The 19134-nt window shown below is 59.2% G+C and overlaps 1 protein-coding gene across 8 annotated transcripts in view; it reads left to right on the top strand.

The window, feature by feature from the left end:
• Positions 1–19134, top strand: part of TSNARE1 (t-SNARE domain containing 1) — a 151493-nt gene that overhangs the window by 29132 nt on the left and 103227 nt on the right. For 6 of the 8 annotated variants that reach the window (XM_035727175.1, XM_027573205.1, XM_027573251.1 and 3 more), the window contains exons 2-4: positions 5810–5935; positions 12139–12288; positions 13270–13758. In XM_035727175.1, the coding sequence (XP_035583068.1) occupies positions 5848–5935; positions 12139–12288; positions 13270–13758 (727 nt within the window). In that variant the 5' untranslated portion in view covers positions 5810–5847. Of the gene's footprint in view, positions 1–4931; positions 5041–5809; positions 5936–12138; positions 12289–13269; positions 13759–19134 lie in introns of those variants that run through there. The other 2 variants (XM_027573213.1, XM_027573253.2) reach the window with 2 other exon arrangements.

Below are 19134 nucleotides of genomic sequence, written 5' to 3'. Positions count from 1 at the left end.
CGCCAGGGCCTGTTTGCTGCTCTGTGTGTCACGCACTTTTCTGGGTATGGCCTGTGTCGTGTTGTGCTGCTCTGAGCCTGCTCAGCTTGCTCTGGTTCAGGGGGGTGGAGACAGAAAGGACAGAGCTGCAGAGCAGTAGAATAACCCCGTGATCGGGGCTGTGGCCTGGCAGCGTGGCCAGAGGAGGACGGGATGGAGGGTGGGCGGGGACACCCGGTGAGGTCTTACCTCAGAAGCTGGATTAAGCAGAGTTGTGGTTGTGCAGGGCTGGGGAGGAAGGGCAGGGGAGGGGGAGCAGGGTGAGCCCCGGGGTTAGTGCAGGGCAGAGAGGAGGGAGGACTCGGGTGAAGGACAGCACCCCAGTCTAGAGCACAGGCCCGAGGGCCAGGCCCCCAAGGCTGCCGGCAGGATGAGGTCTGGGTAGGACTGAGGCAGGGTGCTCGGGATGGAGGTCCCCATGATGGTGTGTCGTCCCTCGTCGTCTGTCCCCAGCTGGAGCACAAGGCCCCTGAGGGCAGATGGCACAGTGTGATGCTGATTTTGCTGTGTTCCCTTCATGGTGCAGGTCATGTCCACTGAATAAAGACCTGAGATGAACTGGTTCATTCCTCCCTCTGGCCCCCTGAGGGCCGGGCAGTGCCCGTGTTACAGATGCGAAAATGGACCCCACCTGGGAAGGACCTGCATTCCATCTTTGGGGTCCCCTTCAGCTTGAGGGGAGCAGGGCCTATTCTAGGGCACCCCAGTCTAGAAAATACTGTTCCGTGTCTGCTGCTAGGAAGGTCAGTGTTGTCTCGGGAGTTCACTGCCCCTGAGAGCCCCAGGCTGATGGACGAAAGCTGCAGGTAGGGTCGCGTCCTGCTTGGGAGCCCGTCCGGGGCAGAACCTGCCCTGTCTTAGCCCTGGCGCCCAGGTCATTGGACCCCAGCCTGGAGCTGTATCCGGGTGCTCCCTCCTGACCGGGGTCCAGAGGTGTCCCGCTGTCAGTCTGTCCTTCCTCCTGGGCCAAGGGCCTTTGTCCTGGGGGCAGGGCTGCATTGCTAGGGCGTTCTCTGGCACGTCTGCTTCCTCTGCTGCCCTCAGAGCAGGATTTGGGCAGTGCAGGGACGAATGGCTCCCTTTAGGCTGCTGGAGGGCGGGGAAGGGGAGGTGGCCAGGGCCACAAGGCTGGAGGAGGCTGGCGCCAGCCCGGGGCCACAAGGCCAGAGGAGGCTGGCAGGCCTGGCTCAAGGAAGCTGCTCGGTGGGAGGCCGCCTTGGGAGCCGACCTTGTTCCCGTGGCTTCCGTCCCACAGCTCTGAGGCCGTCCCGGGCCGTTCCTGGGCCCTGCAGCCCATCAGCATCCGCCCAGCCCTCCCGCCTGGCCCTGCTGCAGCTTCCGCCCACCCAGGCCACCGGGGGCGCGGGGGGGTGCTGCCTCGGCCTTTGTGCAGCTGCCTGTTCCCTCCTCTGGCTCTGCCCTCACCCGCGGAGGAGTTGGGCTGGGCGCTGGCTGTGGGTGGGTGAGCAGGAGCAGCGTGGAGGAAGCGGCCGGCACCGCTGGGGCACAGGGCACCTGGGGGGGGGCTGGCTATGTGCCTGTGGCCCCTCGCCGTCTGCCGGTGGCGGGGGGGCGCTGCTGGGTTCCAGGCCCCCAGGGGCTCGGGCGCAGAGCAGTGGGCAGAGGGCAGGTGCTGGGGTTCTGTGTTTCTGGCCCTCGGGCTGGGCACCTCTTTGTGGCTCTGGTACCGGGGCAGCCTCCACCTCCCGGTCTGCTGAGCAAACACCGGTGACACGTGCTCTGGGCACAGCAAAATGAGACTACAGGTCAGACAAGGTGGCAGGCTGCGGGTCTTTTCTCTCTCCTGCCTCGGTAGATGCACCGTTCGTTGCCCTCCACTTGCTTGGACGCAGCTGAGGGCAGGCCCCTCGTTGCCCCACGGCCCCTCTGCCCCTTTCTGCTGCCCTGCCTGCGCTGGGTGCGTGGAGACCTCTTGGGCTGGGAGAGTCCCTAGCATGGCCCACCCAGCCTCTGTCACTTCCTCTAGTCGACCCTGGCACTCTGTGTGCTCCCATCCTCCCAGAGCCGCCCCTGCGTCTCTCCCTTCAAGCCCAGTTGGCTTGGATCCTGCTGGGCTGCTTCCTCTGGGGGGCTGCCAGGCCCGCCCAGTCTGGGGCTCTAGCCATGCCCCCCAGGTCCCTGCGCCCTCCTGTTGGAGCCCTTGTCACAGGACATTCTGGTTGGCTCCCAACCAACGTTCATGTCCCTGAGGCCGGGACCAGGCCCACCCTGTTCACGTTGGACGCAGTGCCCAGTGCACTGTGGGCCCACAGGCTGTATCTGGGGAGTTGTGCCTAGGCCTCCCGGGTGCCTGCCTGGGCTCCTGGTAGCCCCCCCAGGACAACATAGGGACTCTGGGGCCACCCTCCAGACACCTGAGGAGAGTGCTGGGTCCCTGCCCGGGTCGTCCACTCAAGGCAGACACCCCCGCAGCCTGTCCACCCTACTCTGTTTCCAGACTCCTCTTTCTAGATGATGATCTGATTGGAATCTTACAAATGAAGCTTTGTATCTTAAGATGATACGTGTCTAAAATTTGGAGAGTAAATGAGCCCTGCAAGGTTGTTTGAGACAGAAGAGTTGTCCCTTCTTCCTCTCCCCAGAGTTAGCTACTTCTGACCCTGCAGATCTCTGGATGGTGGGTCTCTGCTCTCAATAATGTGCTCAGTCATGCTGCTGCGTGGTTTTCAACAGTTAGGCATGATTTATCGACTTGCCAGATGATTGACGTGTGCTTTCATGCCTGTGCTTTGCACACACACACACCCGCTTGAGCACACATGCATGAACATTCATGCAAACACATGCTTGTGCACACACGAACACACACACACACATGCTTGAGCACATGCATGCTTGAGCACATGTACATGCTGGAGCATACATGCATGCTGGAACACATGCACGTACACATTCTAGCGCACATGAACACCCATGCACATACAGATTTCAGCGTACATGCACGCACATGCTTGAGCACACGCGTGCACACGCATGCACACACGTGGTCCCTTCCTTCCCCAGTGCTGCTCCGGGCTGCATCCTACCATGGGCAGGTAGATGAGGCCTTTCCTAAGTGCGGTTGCTCCTGGGGGCTGAACCCCATGGTGAACCGGGATCATCCTCATTTCCTGCTCACCGTGTTTTCCTGGAGTCTGGTTGTGTCCAGATGCCACAGTCTTCCCTCTCTCCCTGAGGAAGTCTCTCTGGAACCTTCTGCCGCCCCGTTAGCTGGTTACCCTCCCGGCCCCAGCATAGCATCCGCCCCAGGCCTCCCTCCCCTCCCCTTCCCAGGATCCTTCACCTTCTGCTGCAGGTGGTCATGCCTGCCTGTTTTCCTGGATTATCCCTGCTGGATGGGAAGGACAGGGAAGGGCCCGATCCCTGTCTGGAAGCGCCTTCTATGCTGCTTGGGGCCACCGTGGTTTCGGGTTCTGTCTTTGCGGCCCATGTGCCCCGCAGGGCAGGCCCCTCTGGCCATGCTGCACGGCGCTCTGCTCAGTGGCCTTGAGTTCTGGGTCGCTCATCCCCTTTCCTGGGTGTCCTCTGTCTCCACGATTGCTGTCCCTCGGATGTGGGGGCACGGTTGTTCCTGGCTTCCGCACCTGTTCGTCTTTCCTTCTGCTTCCTCAATGGCATCCCCCATGCCGCCCGAGCACCCTTCCACTGAGCTCTGCACTTCCATGCCTGCCGTGCCCTCTCTCAGCACCTTGGTGTTCTCTGGGTGCCGACAGCGGCCTGTTGGGTGTTGGGCACAGTGTCTCCTGTCTCTGAGGATGGTGGCGAGGGGCTGGGTGACCTGGATTCACTCTTGGAGAGGCCGTGCAGTGAGATCACGGGCACTGTCCTTCCTGCCAGATCCCAAGCCCTTCTCTGCTGGCCGCCAGCCGCATGGCCTTGGGTGCCTTACTCCTCGTGCCTCTGTCCTCGTCTGCCATGTGAGGCAACAGTGGGGTCTCCTTCCAGGTCTTTGTGAGGACGGCATGCGAGCCTGTGTAAGGTGTGCAGGGAAGTCTGGGCGCGTGCCGGGGCTCTGGGCGCCCGCTGTGTACTTACCACTGTACGCTGTTCCTCCGGGTGCTGCTTCCTCCACGTTGTGTCCCCACGAGGCCTGGGCTCCGTCTTCCACATCCGACGTGTTCCCAGGTGTGGCCTGGGCCGTCAGGTGCTGGCGAGCATGCAGGTGCCCCGCTTCCTGTGCAGAGACCTGCCCTCCTCCAGGCTGGCGGCACCCCTGCCTCCTCGCTCCCTGCCGGCTGTTTCTGCTCCTCCCCGGGCTGCCCCTCTGCCCCGGGAGCGTCCAGAAAGCGAAGGGAGGTCCAGCGGTGGCCTGGGCAGGTGGCCGGGATTCCGTGGGAAGGAAAACCATGTGCTTTCCCCAGGGACCCCCAGAGTCTGCAGACCCTGAGTCCCTGCCCGGACAGCTCCCCTGTGTGGGGCCAGAGTCTGTCGTTCGCTTGGACCAGTGTCGCATCACAGCGGACTCCGGATGCAGGTGTGGGAATCAGCGTGTCCGTTGAGCCGCCGAGAGTCAGACGCTTGGCTCTTCTTGCTGAACTGTTTTGTTTGGGAAAATGCAGTTCTGTTTCATAAAGATTTTTAATAGGTAACGGCTTTCCTGTTACTTTGAAAGAAATTAATGAATATATCTTAAAAACTTCGTTTTAATTTCTCATGCAGTAAATACTGGCGGATATAATCCACATAAGCCAAGGCTCATTGGGGTTCTGGGGAACTCCTAGCCGCGGAGGGGCTGGGCCGGCCCAGGTAGCGCCGGAGTGGGGCGAGGCCGGGCAGCCTTCTCTGCAGGCCCCTGCCAACCCCAGGAACGTGGGCCTACTGCTCGCCACCCGTGAGCTCACCTCCGTCGCTGTCCCGCCCTCTCACTTAGGCTTCCGCACGGCCGAGTCGAGCCGTGGCTGCAGAGTGTGGGGAGTCCAGCCCGGCCTGTTGGGAGCGCTGCGTGAGCTGTGCCGGCATCCCTAGCATGTGGCCAATCAGGTAGACGCTGGATGAGTCTCTGCCTGCTCTCAGTGGCTCCTGTGCAGACACCCGAAAACCAATGACCCTGGAGGGCCCCAGGGGGCACTTGTCAGGCTGGCGGAGTCTCCACTGCCATCCTGGAGCCACGGTTCCCCTGCGGAGCAGATTGGGTGGGTGGGATGCCGAGCCACCCCCGGCCGGTGTCGTGCTCTGTGCTGAGACAGGTGGTGGTGTTCTGAGTGCCACCGTCAGTGTGTGTCACCCGCTCTGCACGGCCTGCCTGGGGCCAGGCCCTCTCATTACCCTGGCTTTGCAGATGAGGCCGGGGAAGGTCAGTAGCTCATCCAACCTCCACTGGGACCAAGTGTCGAGGTGATTTCAGCCCCGGCCGCCTGCCCCCAGCCCCTCCTACCATCTTGTGTGGCTCAGAAGGACTGAGCTGGAGCTAGAGAGGGGCAGGTGGCTCAAGCCCCTGGGGTTGCAGCTTGGCAGGGGTGGGCTCATGCAAGGGAGAGCACAGGGCACTGGGGCTCTGGTTGGGGCCACCACAGTCTTTGAGGGGTTATTCCCAGTGCCTGTCCCAGAGGGCACCTTGAAGGGGCTCAGTGGGGCCAGTGCCCTGGGGCCGGGAGGAACCCGGCTGAGCTGAGGTGTGGGCATGGGGCCGCCTGGGGTGAGGATGAAGTGGAGCCAGGCTGGCGGGCGGGGTGGGCAGAGGCCTGAGTGCACCCTGAATCTGAGCACTAACTCCTCTCCTCCCTCCCGACCTGGTTTTTGTCTCCTCCAGCTCTGTGGGAAGGCAGTGGCCCTGGTGTCTGTAAGAAGATGTCCTACGGATCCATTGCTGGCAGTGGTGGCCCGGGGAGCCATGGCCCTTTTGGGGGACCCTCCAGACAAGGCTATCAGCCCCTAGGTAATGACAGTGGCTCGCAGCGCTGGTGGGGTGGCGTGGCATGGCAGTAGGTGGGTCTCTGCTGTCATGATGGTAGCAGGGGTAGGCGGGTTCTGTGTGACCAGTGTTGCCTGTGGCCAGGGGTGAGTGACCCTGGCCTTGGCTGGAGGGGGCCGACCTGGTGTCTGTGGTCATTCTGGCGCCACGCTGGCCCTCAGCAGGTGCACTGAGCTGGTCTGGAGGTGCCCGGGGGCTTGGCCAGTGGCAGAGCGGATAGATGGTCTGGCCTGGTCTTCCTGATGACAGTGCGGGATAGGCGTTATTTTTGCAAATACAGAGGAGGAAACTGAGGCAGGGTGGGGTTGGGTACGCTACGCAGCTGGTACAGGGCAGAGCAGGGATCCCCTTCCAGCACTTCTAAGTCACCTCCCTTTCCCAGGACGCCCTCGCCCTGAGGGCTGTGTTCCGGGCTTCCCCGCCGTTCGGCCCGGTCTTGCTGACGGGGCTGTGTCCCTGCACGGGGGCTTGCTGGCTGTGCATGTCTCAGAACTTTGTTTATGGAACTGTAGCTTTTGTCTTATCTGCCGTTTGCTGGTTTGGCTCTTGAGTCCCTGATGCTGCAAGTCTCTGTTCCCGTCTGTTTTCCTGCTCCGTGGCTGTGTGTGGCGCCCGTGCTGGTCCACGTGTGACGGCCAGGGAGCGTATCTGCCCCCCTGCAGCACGGGGGGCTGTTGGCACTGTCTGGGCTGCCCTTGGTGCCCTGGCCTCGTCAGCTGAGTGGGGGCCGGTGGCGGATGGTGAGCGGCTGCGGTCTGAGGGCAGGCCTGGTCTCTGGGTTTTCATTTACATTTCTCTGGTGACCGATGGGATGGACTCATTTCCCCTCCCGCGGACTCTCTTTTTTTCTAGGCTTTGCCATCTTCTTACTGACTTGCAGGACTTCCGTATGTATTCTGAAAGTGAAAACCTTGTCTGCTTGCCCTGTGCATCTTTGTCCAGTCGGGGCCTGCTTTTTGGTGTGGCGCCTGCCTGCTGGGGAGCGCACGTCCTTAGGGAGCCGAGTTCTCCGTCGTGGCCCACTTGAGCGTGCCAGTCCCTCCTGCCTGCTTTGCGTTTCTGACTAGTGCGATGAACCCTATCACGAGATGGTCCTGGCGCCACGTTTACTCTTCTCTGAAGCTGATATGACCGTTGTCTGTCTGTAAGTCTTCCGTCACCATCACCGGGGTTTGATATTTGTTTATGGGGCGGGGCGCGGGGAGGGCTGAGAGCTGCCCCGTATTTCTCTCTCTCAACCACACGTCCTGGGACTGTTTATTGAAAATACCGTCCCCTTCCTACAGACCCACAGAGCCAGAGCGCTGCGATGTGATGTTTCCGTGTAGGTTCTCTTGGTCAGTTTTTGCCTTCCTGTGCAAAATTCCGCCTTAATTTTCAGTTACAATTTTTGATGTTTTTCACGGGAAGTTGCTCTGCTTGCTTTCCCTCAGAAATATCTTGGGTGTTTTTGGCCCTTTGTTCAGAACGCACATTTTAGAATCCCCTTGTCAGGCTTGGAGTTTTGGCTGCAGGTGCCGTGCATCCGCTGCATGAATGTGGTGAGAACTGGCATCTTTACCGTTGGTGGGCTCCCAGTCCGTGAGCATGTGTGTTTTTCTGTTTCTCGGATCTTCTTTCATGTTTTTCAATAAAGTTTTATAACTTTCATTACCAAGATCTTACATATCTTTTATTAAGGTTGTTTTAACAAAAAAACCCCACTTTTTTTGCTACTGGAAGAGGTACCACTCTGAGTATTACACTTCCCAAATCTTTGTGGCTGGTACACATACACAATTGGTTTTTTTAAAAAAAGCAGAGTCCAGAGATTTAATTTTTAAATGCTTTATTTTTAAACTTCCTAAATATGAACAATTTTAAACATAGAAAAGTAGACACAGTGACATACTGAGCCCAGTGCTGCCCAGTCCACCTCATTAGGAGTCTGCTGTGGCCGGCCCAGCCCTTTGTGACCTCGGGCTGCTGTTGTGTCATTTGGTGGCGAGTCCGAGACACAGCATGCCTCCCGCGTGGACACGTCCCTGTACGTCTGCAAGGAGCGACTGTGCGTAACCGGAGAGCCGCTAGAGTGCCCGGTCAGGTGCGCCCTGGCACTTCTGATGGCGTGGTGGTTCCATGTGCGTGTAGCAGTTGACTGACAGGCCTTTCAAGTCTCTCTGAAGCTCGAGATTCTCCTCCATTGTTTGGTTGGTTTGTTTTTCTCTCGAAGTTTATTTCTGGAAGGAACCATGTTTTTCCTGGGGAATGTGATCGATTTTTGTTCACTGACTATATTTTGCTAAACTCCTTCTATTGACTGTAATAATTTGTGGAATCTTACTTTTTTTGTTTGGATGGTATCATTTGTAAATAGCGACATTTTTTTCTTTTTTTCCCTAATGCCTCCATTCTTCTTCCCACCTTCCTGAGCTGGTCGGAGCCTCTCTGATGCTGGTTGACATGGTGCTTATATTCCACGTGAATTTTTGGAAGAATAGGACTACACGTTCCTTAAGTGTGTCTGGGATTTTGCTATAAAACCGTCCGGACCTCATGTTTCCTTCCTGGAGCGCTTTTTGACTAGCAGTTCACTTCTCCAGTTGTAAAAACCATCCAGGTTCTCTAATTCTTGGGTCAGTTTTGCTCAATTGTGTTTTCTGAGACATATGTCTCTTTCACTTAAATGTTCGAATTTGTTGAAATGAAATGTAGACAGTAGCCGCTGGTTGTCGATGGGGCAGCACTGGGGTGTGGCGGAGGGCCTGGTGGGGTCTGCCTGCCCTGCTCTGCCCTTGCCCAGCCATGGGCCGTTGCGAAGGCTGAGGGCCGCATGGGGTCTACCATTGTGGTGGCCGCTGTTTTATTAACATCACATCCTCTTTTTTATTTCTAATAGGACTTATTTGTACTTTCCCTATTTTGTTTTTTTATAATCAGTGTTGACTGAGGCTTGGCAATTTTGTGAGTCTCCCCAAAGAACTGACTTCTGACTTTCTTGATACCTTCTAGTATATGATTGGTCTCCACTCATACTTTTTCTTTCTCTCTCGGAGTTGATGTTTTATTTTTCTAACTCCTAAGTTGGATGTTTACGTCATTCCTTTTCAGTTTTTATTCTTTTGTAGTAGTAAAAACATTTGAGATTATAAGTGTCCAGATGGTCACTGCATTAGTTGAGTTACAGACATTCAGAATAGAGAGGTGTTTTTAAATTAAAATTCGGTTGTTTTTTTATTTCCATTATGATTTCTTATTTGACTCAGGAATTATTTATTTTTAATTTTTAATTTTTTTATGATTTTTTCCTCTCAGGATTTATTTAGAACCATAGTTCATGGTTTCCAAATGTATGTATTTTTTTTCTAGTTCTCTTAAAAATGATATCTAGTTAATTACATTTTTTTATCAGGAAAGGACCTATGTTGTCCTGATTTGCTGACTGTTGTTGAGGCCTGGTGCTGCTGGTTCCTCACTCTTTCCTCTGTGGGGTGACATGGGAAGGCTCCCGGGGAGGGGCTGGCCCTCTGGGCAGGACTTTGGAGCCAGGCGGGGACCCCCATCTGTGCAGGAGAGGCCACCACCACCTGGGACCTGCTGTGCCCCAAGCACTGTGGGGTACATGCGCCCTGTAGGTAATTATGCAGAGCTTAGGGTGATCTCTTCGTGGTAGAATTGCAGCAAAAACACAGCAAAAAGCCAACTGGCAGGTTATTAACACATAAAGAACTCACATAAATCAAAGGAAAACCTAAAAATCTTCCTGCAAAGGGGCCAGCCCTGTGAAGAGGTAGGAAACAAGGCTGAGTCTCACCGCTGCCCAGAGATACAGACTTGAAGGGGACAGAGTGCCCGCACTGCTGGGCCACGGTGGAGCTGGCTCGCTCCGGAGGCAAGGGCGCGGCTGCTCCCGGACCCCGCAGCCTTCCCGCTCCCGGCCTGGCCCTGCCTCTTCCTGGACTGCTGGGACGGCATAGGGGTGTGGGCAAGGGTGCTGGCTGCGGCATGGTTGCGGACAGAGATTGCGGGAGCGCCGTCACCACCTCGCTGAGGGAGGCGGCTGTGATGTGGGCGTTAGCTTGAGTTGTCGAAGGTCGCTGGATGACCTCCGCACATGTCCGGACGTGGTGACAGGTGTGTGAATGAAGTAAAGCAAAGTCGTGTCCAGAGTCTTCTAATTGTGCCAGACCCCCACCCCTGTGGTCACGGCGTTCACCTCCAGGTGCTGTAGTTGCAAACAATCCTTATCATTTCTTTGTATTTGTCTGCGTTTGAACTTTTCCCCGTAATTGTGTGTATTTTAATAATCAGAAAATTGTCTCAGGTCCCCCTCAAAGTTCAAGGGTCGTGTGATTCTGGAGGGTGGACCATACCGGCCCCTCCACAGGCGTCTGGACCACGTGGAGTCACCAGGAGGAGGTGGGCAGGGCCTGGACTTCCGTGACCAGGTGCCAGCATGGGGAGGGCATCAGGTGGTGATGTGGGCAGTGACGAGGCCTGCCAGCTGGGCCCCTGGCCTCCCTGCTCCCCATAGGAGGGGCTCTGAGGGCTCTGAAGCAGATGGTGACCCCAGTTGCCAGGTACCTGGACAGCTGTGCCTCTTCCTTACACTGGTCTGGGCAAGTGGCTGCAGGGGAGCCTGGCGCAGCTGTCTGTGGGAGGACGTGTCCCGCAGGCTCCCCCCCCAGTCCTTCGGGAAGAGGGGAAAGGACAGGATTTGCCTTGTGGGGAGATTGTCCCTGTCCTGGAGGCTCATGGTCAGACCCTCAGACCCACAGAGATGTCCGGACGTGGGGCCTCGGCCCTGGCCTCTCTCTCACGTGCTCTGACTGTCCAGGGCCGTGTCTGCCTCCCTGGACGCCTAGGAGTGTTCTCGTAGTCTGATTTGGAAACCCACTTTGCTGCAGTTGTCTGCGGCGTGGGAACCTCCATCCCCGAGTAAGCCAGCTGGCCACCCTGCCCTTCCTTCTCCGTCCTTCCTGGACGGGGGAGGCTCCGGGAGTGAGGGCGGTGGGGCGTCCCACTGAGTCTGGCCGGGAGCCCCGTGGGCCGCCTGTGTGCTTCGGGTCCTTGCTGCCTGGAGGCGGAGGATGGCCGAGCGGTCCCAGGGGGATCGCCCGGGCCAGTCCTTCTGTGCGGTCATGCTGGGCTGTGGTGCCCCCCACCGAGGGACGAGAGTGTGAGCTGGGCAGTGTCCTGGGCTCTCCCTTCTCTGGGCAGATGCGAGTCCAAGGCCTTTCCTGAGAAGGAGCTGCCCCTTCAGGAGCTCGGTGCCGGGACTGGCCCTGGACAGGCCGTGTCCCCTGGGTTTCGGGGTGGCTACAGGCATGCTCAGGCGAGTCAGCCGTCACCTCCTAGAGCTCGCTCTGTGAAAACTGCCCTTCCAGAGAGCTCCAGAGTGAACAAGGTCACACAGATGGCCCAGGGCCGTGGACTGAAAGGCACATCTTTCAGAGATGGCAAGGCGTTTTTACGAGGCGTGTCTTAGGGTTGACAAATTCTGGCAAAACGTGTCTAGGACGTGTTTTTGAATAAATGAGAGTGATGAGGAGAAAATGAAGTGTCCTTCCCGGGGGTCCAAGCCCGTGCGGGGCCGGTTTGGGGCTGGGTATGGGGAGGAGGCCACACGGGTGCCCAGCACCACTGCTCCTCAGCCCTGCAGCCAAGTGTCAGGAAGGGTGGGTTTTACTTATATTTTCACTCCCAACATGCCACAGAACGACATTTTTATAAACAGAATGATGCCATGCTGGGGTGCTGGGGTGATTTCGAATTGTCATCAACCTCCCTAAGTCCTTACTCTCCATTTTTGTTCATCATCTGTTGCAGACGTCTAACACCCATCGAAGGCCTGGCCTGGTCTGTGGGGCCACACCTGAAGCCCTGCTCTAGGGGATTTCGTCTTTGTCTGGGGTCACCTTTTAGAATAATCGTGGCTTAAAGAAAGATCTGGAACATTTAAAGTTCTGAACTTGGTGCTGGTCTTCAGCCCAAGCGGCTATTGCACAGGATGTGGCAGTCTGGGAGGGCCTCTTGGATGAGGTGGGCCCGAGTGGAGCTTCTTGGTATGGATGCTTGGAGGGCTGAGGGCACCTGCTATCCCGTGTGGGGCCTTGCTCTGCCATCAGCACCCTGCGCTGCTCTGTGGGCAGGCTGGGTGTAACTGTGATGTTCCTTGCTGTCTGTAGAATGCGCTAAATGTTGGACCGAGTACGGAATCCGCCATTTCCCCTGCCCGTCGCCAGAGAGCAGCCCGCAGGACCCCTGTGTGGGCCAGGACGGGGAAGGTGATCTGGGGTCGGCGGGCACGCCCAGAGGCCCAAGGGCCAGAAAGCGAGGTACTACCGCTTGGGTGCTGGGTCTGGGGGGACCTGGGAAAGGCCACCCAGAGATGCCAAGCGCTGAGGAGGGAGGGCCGGCAGGCGGGAGCCCAGGCGTGCTGAGCTGGGGGCAAGCTGCAGCACGGATTCTGGCCTGCACCCTCACCCCCACTACCTTCCCCTTCCCCGAGGACGGCAGATGGCAGGGCTGGGCCAGTGGCAGGAGGCTGTTGTGTGATGACCAGTGCTCGTCAGGGCCCCGTGGGCTCCAGGGTGGAGGCTCAGCCTGTGGGACGAGTTCCCATGGCCCCTTCACTCCAGAGCCTGGCTTCTCTTTGTAGGGGGAGCGGGTCCCTGGTGTGTGTGTTAGTGCGGGGGGGGGGATGTGGGCCTCTGTAGAGGCAGCCTTCCAGTTGACAGGGACCTGGGGGGACACAGGCGGGGCTGCTGGCCTCTGAGTGCTCCCCAGGCTCACACATCCTTCTGCCCTCAGGGGCTCTCTGTGTCGGGGGCTCGCTCTCTCCTCACATCTGGGAACCCGTGGTCTCATGAGGGAGCTGCCTCTTCTGCCCTTACTGGTGGTCCCCCTGCCCCCTGGCAGGCACAGGCTGACTGCTGACAAAGCTCCCACGTGGGCAGAGGCCTGCAGACTTGGCACTGTGTGCCTGCCCAGCCCAGGGACCTCTGTGAGCGGAGGAGCGGGAGGCTGTGGGGGCACAGAGGGGCAGAGGGTGGAGGCTACGGGCCCGGCCACCTGCACGCTCTCCTGCTCCTGTCCTCCACGTGCGCTCGCGGCTGGGCAGGAAGGCTGAGGGTGCCCGTCAGGCAGTCTCAGGGCTAGGACTCGGACCCAGGCCTCTGGACGCCTCGCAGGGAGGGGGCAGTAGCTGGGAGCGGGCAGCGGTGTCCTGAAGCCGAAGCCAAAGATGAGGCCAGTGCCGCAGCCGCCAACCCCGCCAGCCCAGGGCCTTCAACACCCACCTTTTGGTGCCTTTCCAGGGCCAGGGGTCACTCCTGAAGGCAGTGGGACGCCCGGCTCGCCGCCCGCTGCTGGCCCGAGGAAGGACCGCACCCGTGGGGCCCGTGGCCGGCTGGCGGGGCCCAGTGCCACGCGGGCCAAGAAAAGGAAGCCCAACTTCTGCCCACAGGAGACGGAGGTCCTGGTGTCCAAGGTCAGCAAGCACCACCAGCTGCTGTTCGGCACAGGGCTGCTGAAGGCCGAGCCGGCCCGCAGGTACTGCGTGTGGAGCCGCATCCTGCAGGCCGTGAACGCCCTGGGCTACTGCCGCCGCGACATTGTGGACCTCAAGCACAAGTGGCGGGACCTGCGTGCCGTCGTGCGGCGCAAACTGGGCGACCTGCAGCGTGTGGCCCATGGCCCCGGCGGGCCCCAGGCCCTGGCCCTCACGCCCGTGGAGCAGGCGGTGGCCAAGACCTTCTCCTGCCAGGCCCTGTCCCCCAAGGGCTTCGGCCCGGAGCCGCTCCGAGGTGAGTCCCTTGGCCCAGCTGGCCGGCGGGCAGGAAGCAGAGACCCGCCGCGGGCGGGCTGCTCCTCGTCCCGCGGCCCCAGGGGCCTCCCGCCATGCCCTCCTCCTCGTCCCCGCCGCCAGGGTTGGGGCCGTTCCTGTTCCTTCACGCACGCGCTGGTGTGGCCACGCGGGGACAGCTTTCTAAATATCACAGCACGGCAGATGCACTTGCCTCCCCTCCGCTTTGCCTCTGCCCTCTCGCTCCCGGCTGCGGAGCGGGGAGCTGGGCACCCACAAGACGTGGCTCTCCTCTGAGGGACTTCTGCTTCCTGCCTCCGGACCATGACCTACAGGAAGAAACGTGTTTTCCTGTGTGGTCCCACAGACACACTCACACCTGAAATACGAGGTTTTCAAGACCATGGTTGCTCCGCGTTGTCCTCTATGCCCTGGGACATTTCTCTCTTTTGCCCCACCCCATCCCCTGCTCCTACCCTGTCCGCTGAATGAAGCGCTCCTGCTGATTTTCTCGTTTTACTGCCGGGGCTGCAGAGCTGCATTCGGGAGCGCCGGGCTCTGTTGCTGGCTTAACATCCAGAACAGGCCTCAGTAAGGGCTGGGCTGGCCCTGCGGCATCAGGTGGACACCTTGGTGGGGGGGGGGCGGGTCACCCAGAGCTCAGGTGGTCCTTCCGCGGCTGTTTTCCAGGAGGGCGTTGCTCTGCGGGGCGTGACTTCTCCTCATCTGGCGCGGTGGGTCAGGGGGCTCGATGGAGGTCAGCCTAATGTCTGGGAGCTCTGCTGGGAGCGCAGTGGGGCGGGTCCCAGACGGGTGCCCGTTGCACGGACATGTGCAGCCCTGGTGGGGCACACGGTGCAGAGCTGCCTGGGAGCTGGGGGAGGGTGGAGGCTGAGCCCAAATACTGGCAGTTAGGGCGGGGGAGGGAGGCGTGGGGTGGCGGTGTGCGGATCATCTGTGCGTGCCTCCTCTGTCGTAGGTGGGTGCTGGAGGTAGGTGCTGAGGACCATTTCTCAGTCCTTACCTAGTCTTCAACTTTGGGCCAGAAAATACACACACAGAGTGTCAGAAACAAAGCAGAAGCAAACACGTGTTTTCCTAGGGACCGGCACAGGTTGGGTCTCATCTCTGGTACCAGCCGTGCGCACGACTTGGTGACGTGGTCTCCCCAGTGATGGGCAGGGCAATGGTCTGGGCACCGCTGCCCTGGTGACCTTGTGACCTGGTGCTGGCTGGGCCCCCAAGCAGTGGGATCCCTGAGGCTGAGGGCCTCCTGCTCTGTACGGGGGTGTACAAGCCCCTGTGGGTTGCTGTGCGCAGTGGCAGAACTGGCCGTGCCCAGCGCGTGCCTCGGAAAGCTCTTCCTCTCTTCTTTGGCCCGTGTTCTTCCCAGACCGACCGTAACGCACGCTCGCCTCCCTCCAAGCCCAGAGTGCCGCGCCACACCCCGACCTCGAGGCCGCCTCCTGCTGCACAGCTGTCTGCCTCCCGGGTCCAGCGCACAACCCTGCTGTGGCCCCGGCCCCAGCCCCTGCTCTGCCTTGCGGGTGTGTCCACTCATCCCCTGCATGGGGTGCTGGTGCGTTTGGCGAAGGATGCGCCCTCACCAGCTGGGGACCCGGCCACACACATTCCTCAGCCCTGCCCTCTGGCTTTCCAGCGCTCTCACCTGGGGGTGCTCATTTCCTTGGAGTGGGCGTGAAGGAGGAGTGTGGTGCCCTCGCAGCACTGCTCCCTGCAGGCCCAGGCGGGCCCCCAGCCCCTGGCTTTCACGGCTTTGTGATTGTTTCCAGACGCTTCCTGTTCCCGAGGCCCTGGAAGGTTAGCCTTCCCTTGCAGAGTGACCTGCTCCAGTTGGAGTTTTGGGGAATTGTTGAGCACTGTGGAAGGGTCCGTCATGTGGCCCAGGTGCGGGTGCTGTCGCTCCTCACTGGGGGAGCCCCGCAGCCTGCCCACACTTGGATCTGGTTGCAGAGCCTTTCTTTCCCAGAGCGCTTTGCAGGGCTGTTGCTGTCGAGCACGGGGAAAAGGGAAATTCCTGCTACGGGTACCTGGATGCTCTGTGCCTTGTCTGTGCAGACATGACCAATCCATCGCAGCACGATGAGCCACTCCATGGCCTGAAGCAGCCTCAGTCTCTTCAGGCTGCCACCCTGGGGAGGGATGCCTTCATGGGGCAGGCTCTTGGCTGTCCGCCCTCCCCACCACCCCCCCACAGTGAGCTCATCCCGCTGGCATACGGCACTGCCCCGTCTCCCCCTGTACCCAGCCCTCCCTGGTTCCTCCTCTAGTGCCCTAGGCATGGGCCTGGGGCCGGGATCCTGCATTCAGGCCAGATGCCCCCCCAGCCCCACCCCTCCTGTTGCTCTGTGCACCCCCAGTGGCCATGCTGCTCGGGAAGGAGAAGGCCCCCGATGCTGCAGGGCCTTTGTCCCCTTGCCGTTACGCTCTTTCCTCTCCCTCATGCTCATGTGGTTCCGGGTCCCTTGATGCCCCTGGGCCTGCGTCCCTCCACTCGGTGTGGGGACAGAGATCCAACCCGTGTCCCATGTCACCTGGGTGAATGCACCTAGGAAGGCCCATGGAGCACATCCTGTGACACCCGAGCTTCATAACTCAAGTCTGCTCTCAGAGTGGCTGAATTCTGAGTGTTTGCTCCAGGCCACAGAGGTGGCCTGGGGCTGACCGTGGGGACCCCTTGCAATCCTGCTCCCGCCACACTCCAGAATTTTGGATTTGTCTGTTTCTCCTGGCAGGTGCAGCAGGCGTGGCTCTCTGTATTTTGGAGCTCTGATTTGTGTGCGAGGCTTAGAAGGGGGGGCCCTCAGGGGATTGGTTCCCATAGCTGGAAGGGAGCAGGGCCCTGTGGGGTGGGAGGCAGGCTGTGAGGGGGGCGGGGAGGGGTGGGCCAGGGGGCTTTGTCCTGTCTTTCGCCGCTGGCCCCGTTGGGCATGCTTGGACCTGCCCTTGCTGGGGGTCGCTCAGGGTGGGGCGTGCATACCCCCATGTCCTGTCTGTGGATGTGGCCAGTGTTGTCCAGGGAAGGGGCTGCTGCTGTCATCCCTGGCCTCCGTGGGGTCCTGGGTCTGTGCAGGCGCTGTGCCCGTGGACCCCCAGCAGCCTGTGAGGAGATGGTGCTGCACCCCCTCCCCCCCAGCAGTGCGAGTGCGCCAGGGCACTGGGTTTTGCCCAGGCCTGTCTGCTCTGCGGCCGAGAGGTCCCCTGACTTCCCTTGCCCGTCTTGCGTCCGCGGCGCCGTATTGCCACTTGGCCTCCTCCTGCCCGGTGCGAGTCGACACCCCAGTCCTTCCGCCGGCCGTCTGTGGCAACTGGGAGCCACGTGGTGGGGCAGAGCCCGGCAGAGCCTGGTAGAGCCCACTGTCCGCCTGGCCCATGCGGCGGGGCAGCTGGGGACAACGTTCGGTTCCATGGGGTTGTCTGTGCTCCTGCCACTCTCCCTCCCGCATTACTGGTGGGGCTGCTGCCTCTGGGCCCCGGGGAAATGAGGGGCAGGTGGCTGGAGCAGACGCGGAGCTGGGCCCCTTGGCGGATGGAAGGCGTTGCCAAGTGTGCGTTGGAAGCCTCGGGTCCCCTTCCTGCAGCGGGCAGATAATGCCGTGCACCTGCACAGAGATGCCGGTAGGGCCAGTAACTTTGATCTGGTGGCTCGAGAGCGTCCCATTGTCTTTGCTCACAATAGAAGCAGAGGGCGGGGAGGAGTCCCAGAGTAAAGCACGATGAGTTCTGCTGATTTTACTTTTTTATTTTATCCACGCCTCGTGTGGTCGTGCGGGGCCTGGGAGTGATATAGTGCGTCCACGTGCGGTTTGGTGATGTGTGCCCAGGACGCACCCCTAGCGGCTTCCCTGTGGCGGAGTTTAGCGAAGGGGCATCACGACTCATGCCGTGCCCTGGCCCAGGGCAGCTACTAGCTTGCTTTGTGCCGCCGTGGCGTGGGCCTCTGTGGACTCCCGGGCACGTGGACTCCCGTGTCAGGGGTCCGGTGGCTTGTCCTCCCATTGCTCAGGAGTGGGCATCTCACAGTGTCTCGTCTGCCCTGATGGATGGTTGTGTGGTTGCCAGCTTTTGGCTGAGTGAAGGCACCACGAACCTTTGTGCAGACATTCTCACTCTCTCCGGGGCTTGGAGAGACGTTTAACTCGCTCCGAAACTTCCAAACTGGTTTCCAAAGTGGCTCTCCCACTGGGTTTGCACAGCAGCGCGCGGGCTTGCGCACGCTCCGCATTCCTTCCCCATGTGCCCCGTGGCCGTGCGGGCGGGCGTCGTTGCAGCATGTCCTCTGCTGTGGTCGGCGTTCCCACCGGGCTGGGGGCCGGCCCGCACTGCTCGCGCCCGTCCTGGTGTCTGGGTTCCGGGGCCATTGGGTAGCCGTGGTGCAAACCTTCTGTCAGGCTCTGCACTGTCTTGTCTTTTCTTGATGGGGTCTTTTTGAAGCTTTTTGCATTTTGATGTTATCGGTGTTTTCTTTTGGTGTTTCTGCTCTTTTGTATCCCTACTTGCCTACTACAAAGTCCCAGGATTACTGTTTTTTGAAGTTTTTTTTTAAGATTTTATTTATTTATTCAACAGAAAGAGAGGCAGCAAGAGAGGGAACGCAAGCAGAGGGAGAGGGAGAAGCAGGCTTCCCGCTGAGCAGGGAGCCCGATGCGGGGCTCGATCCCCGGACCCCGGGATCATGACCTGAGCTGAAGGCAGACGCTTAACGACTGAGCCACCCAGGCGCCCCTTGAAATTTTAAGATTTTATTTATTCATTGTTTTTTGAAGTTTTTTTTGAGAGAGAGAGAGCAGGAGCCGGGAGAGGGACAGGCAGAGGGAGAAGCAGACTCCCCTCAGAGCAGGGAGCCTCATGTGGGACTCGATCGGACACTGAGATCATGATCTGAGCTGAAGGCAGACTCTTAACTGATTGAGCTACCCAGGCGCCCCTGTTTTTTGAAGTTTTATAGTTTTAGCTTTTTTGTTTAAGTGTCTGATACGTGGGCAGTTGATTTTTGAGTCTTGTTAGTTTGGGGTTGGGGATCAGTGGATATCCAGTTGTTCATCACTGTTGGTTGAAAAGACCGAATCACCTTGATGCTTCTGTCTAAAGCCACTGGGAGGTCGACTTGTTCCTGATGATCTGGGTCTCTGCTTAATGCAACACCAAGCTGCCTTGACTATAAAGTAGCTATAGTCTTGAAGCGGGTTGGGAATTATTTTCTCCTCCTCTGTTTTCTGAGAAAATTTGTGTAGAATTGATACTATTCTTCCCTTAAATATTTGGCAGAATTCACCAGGGAAGCCTCTGAGCTGGCATTCATTGTGGGAAGGTTTGAAACTACAGTTTCTTCCGTGTTACAGTGTTACGTGTTACA

Source organism: Zalophus californianus, chromosome 4 (assembly GCF_009762305.2).
Source record: "Zalophus californianus isolate mZalCal1 chromosome 4, mZalCal1.pri.v2, whole genome shotgun sequence".
NCBI lineage: Eukaryota > Metazoa > Chordata > Mammalia > Carnivora > Otariidae > Zalophus > Zalophus californianus.
The sequence above is the reverse complement of the archived record's forward strand: the minus strand, read 5'-3'. Positions and strand labels throughout refer to the sequence as shown.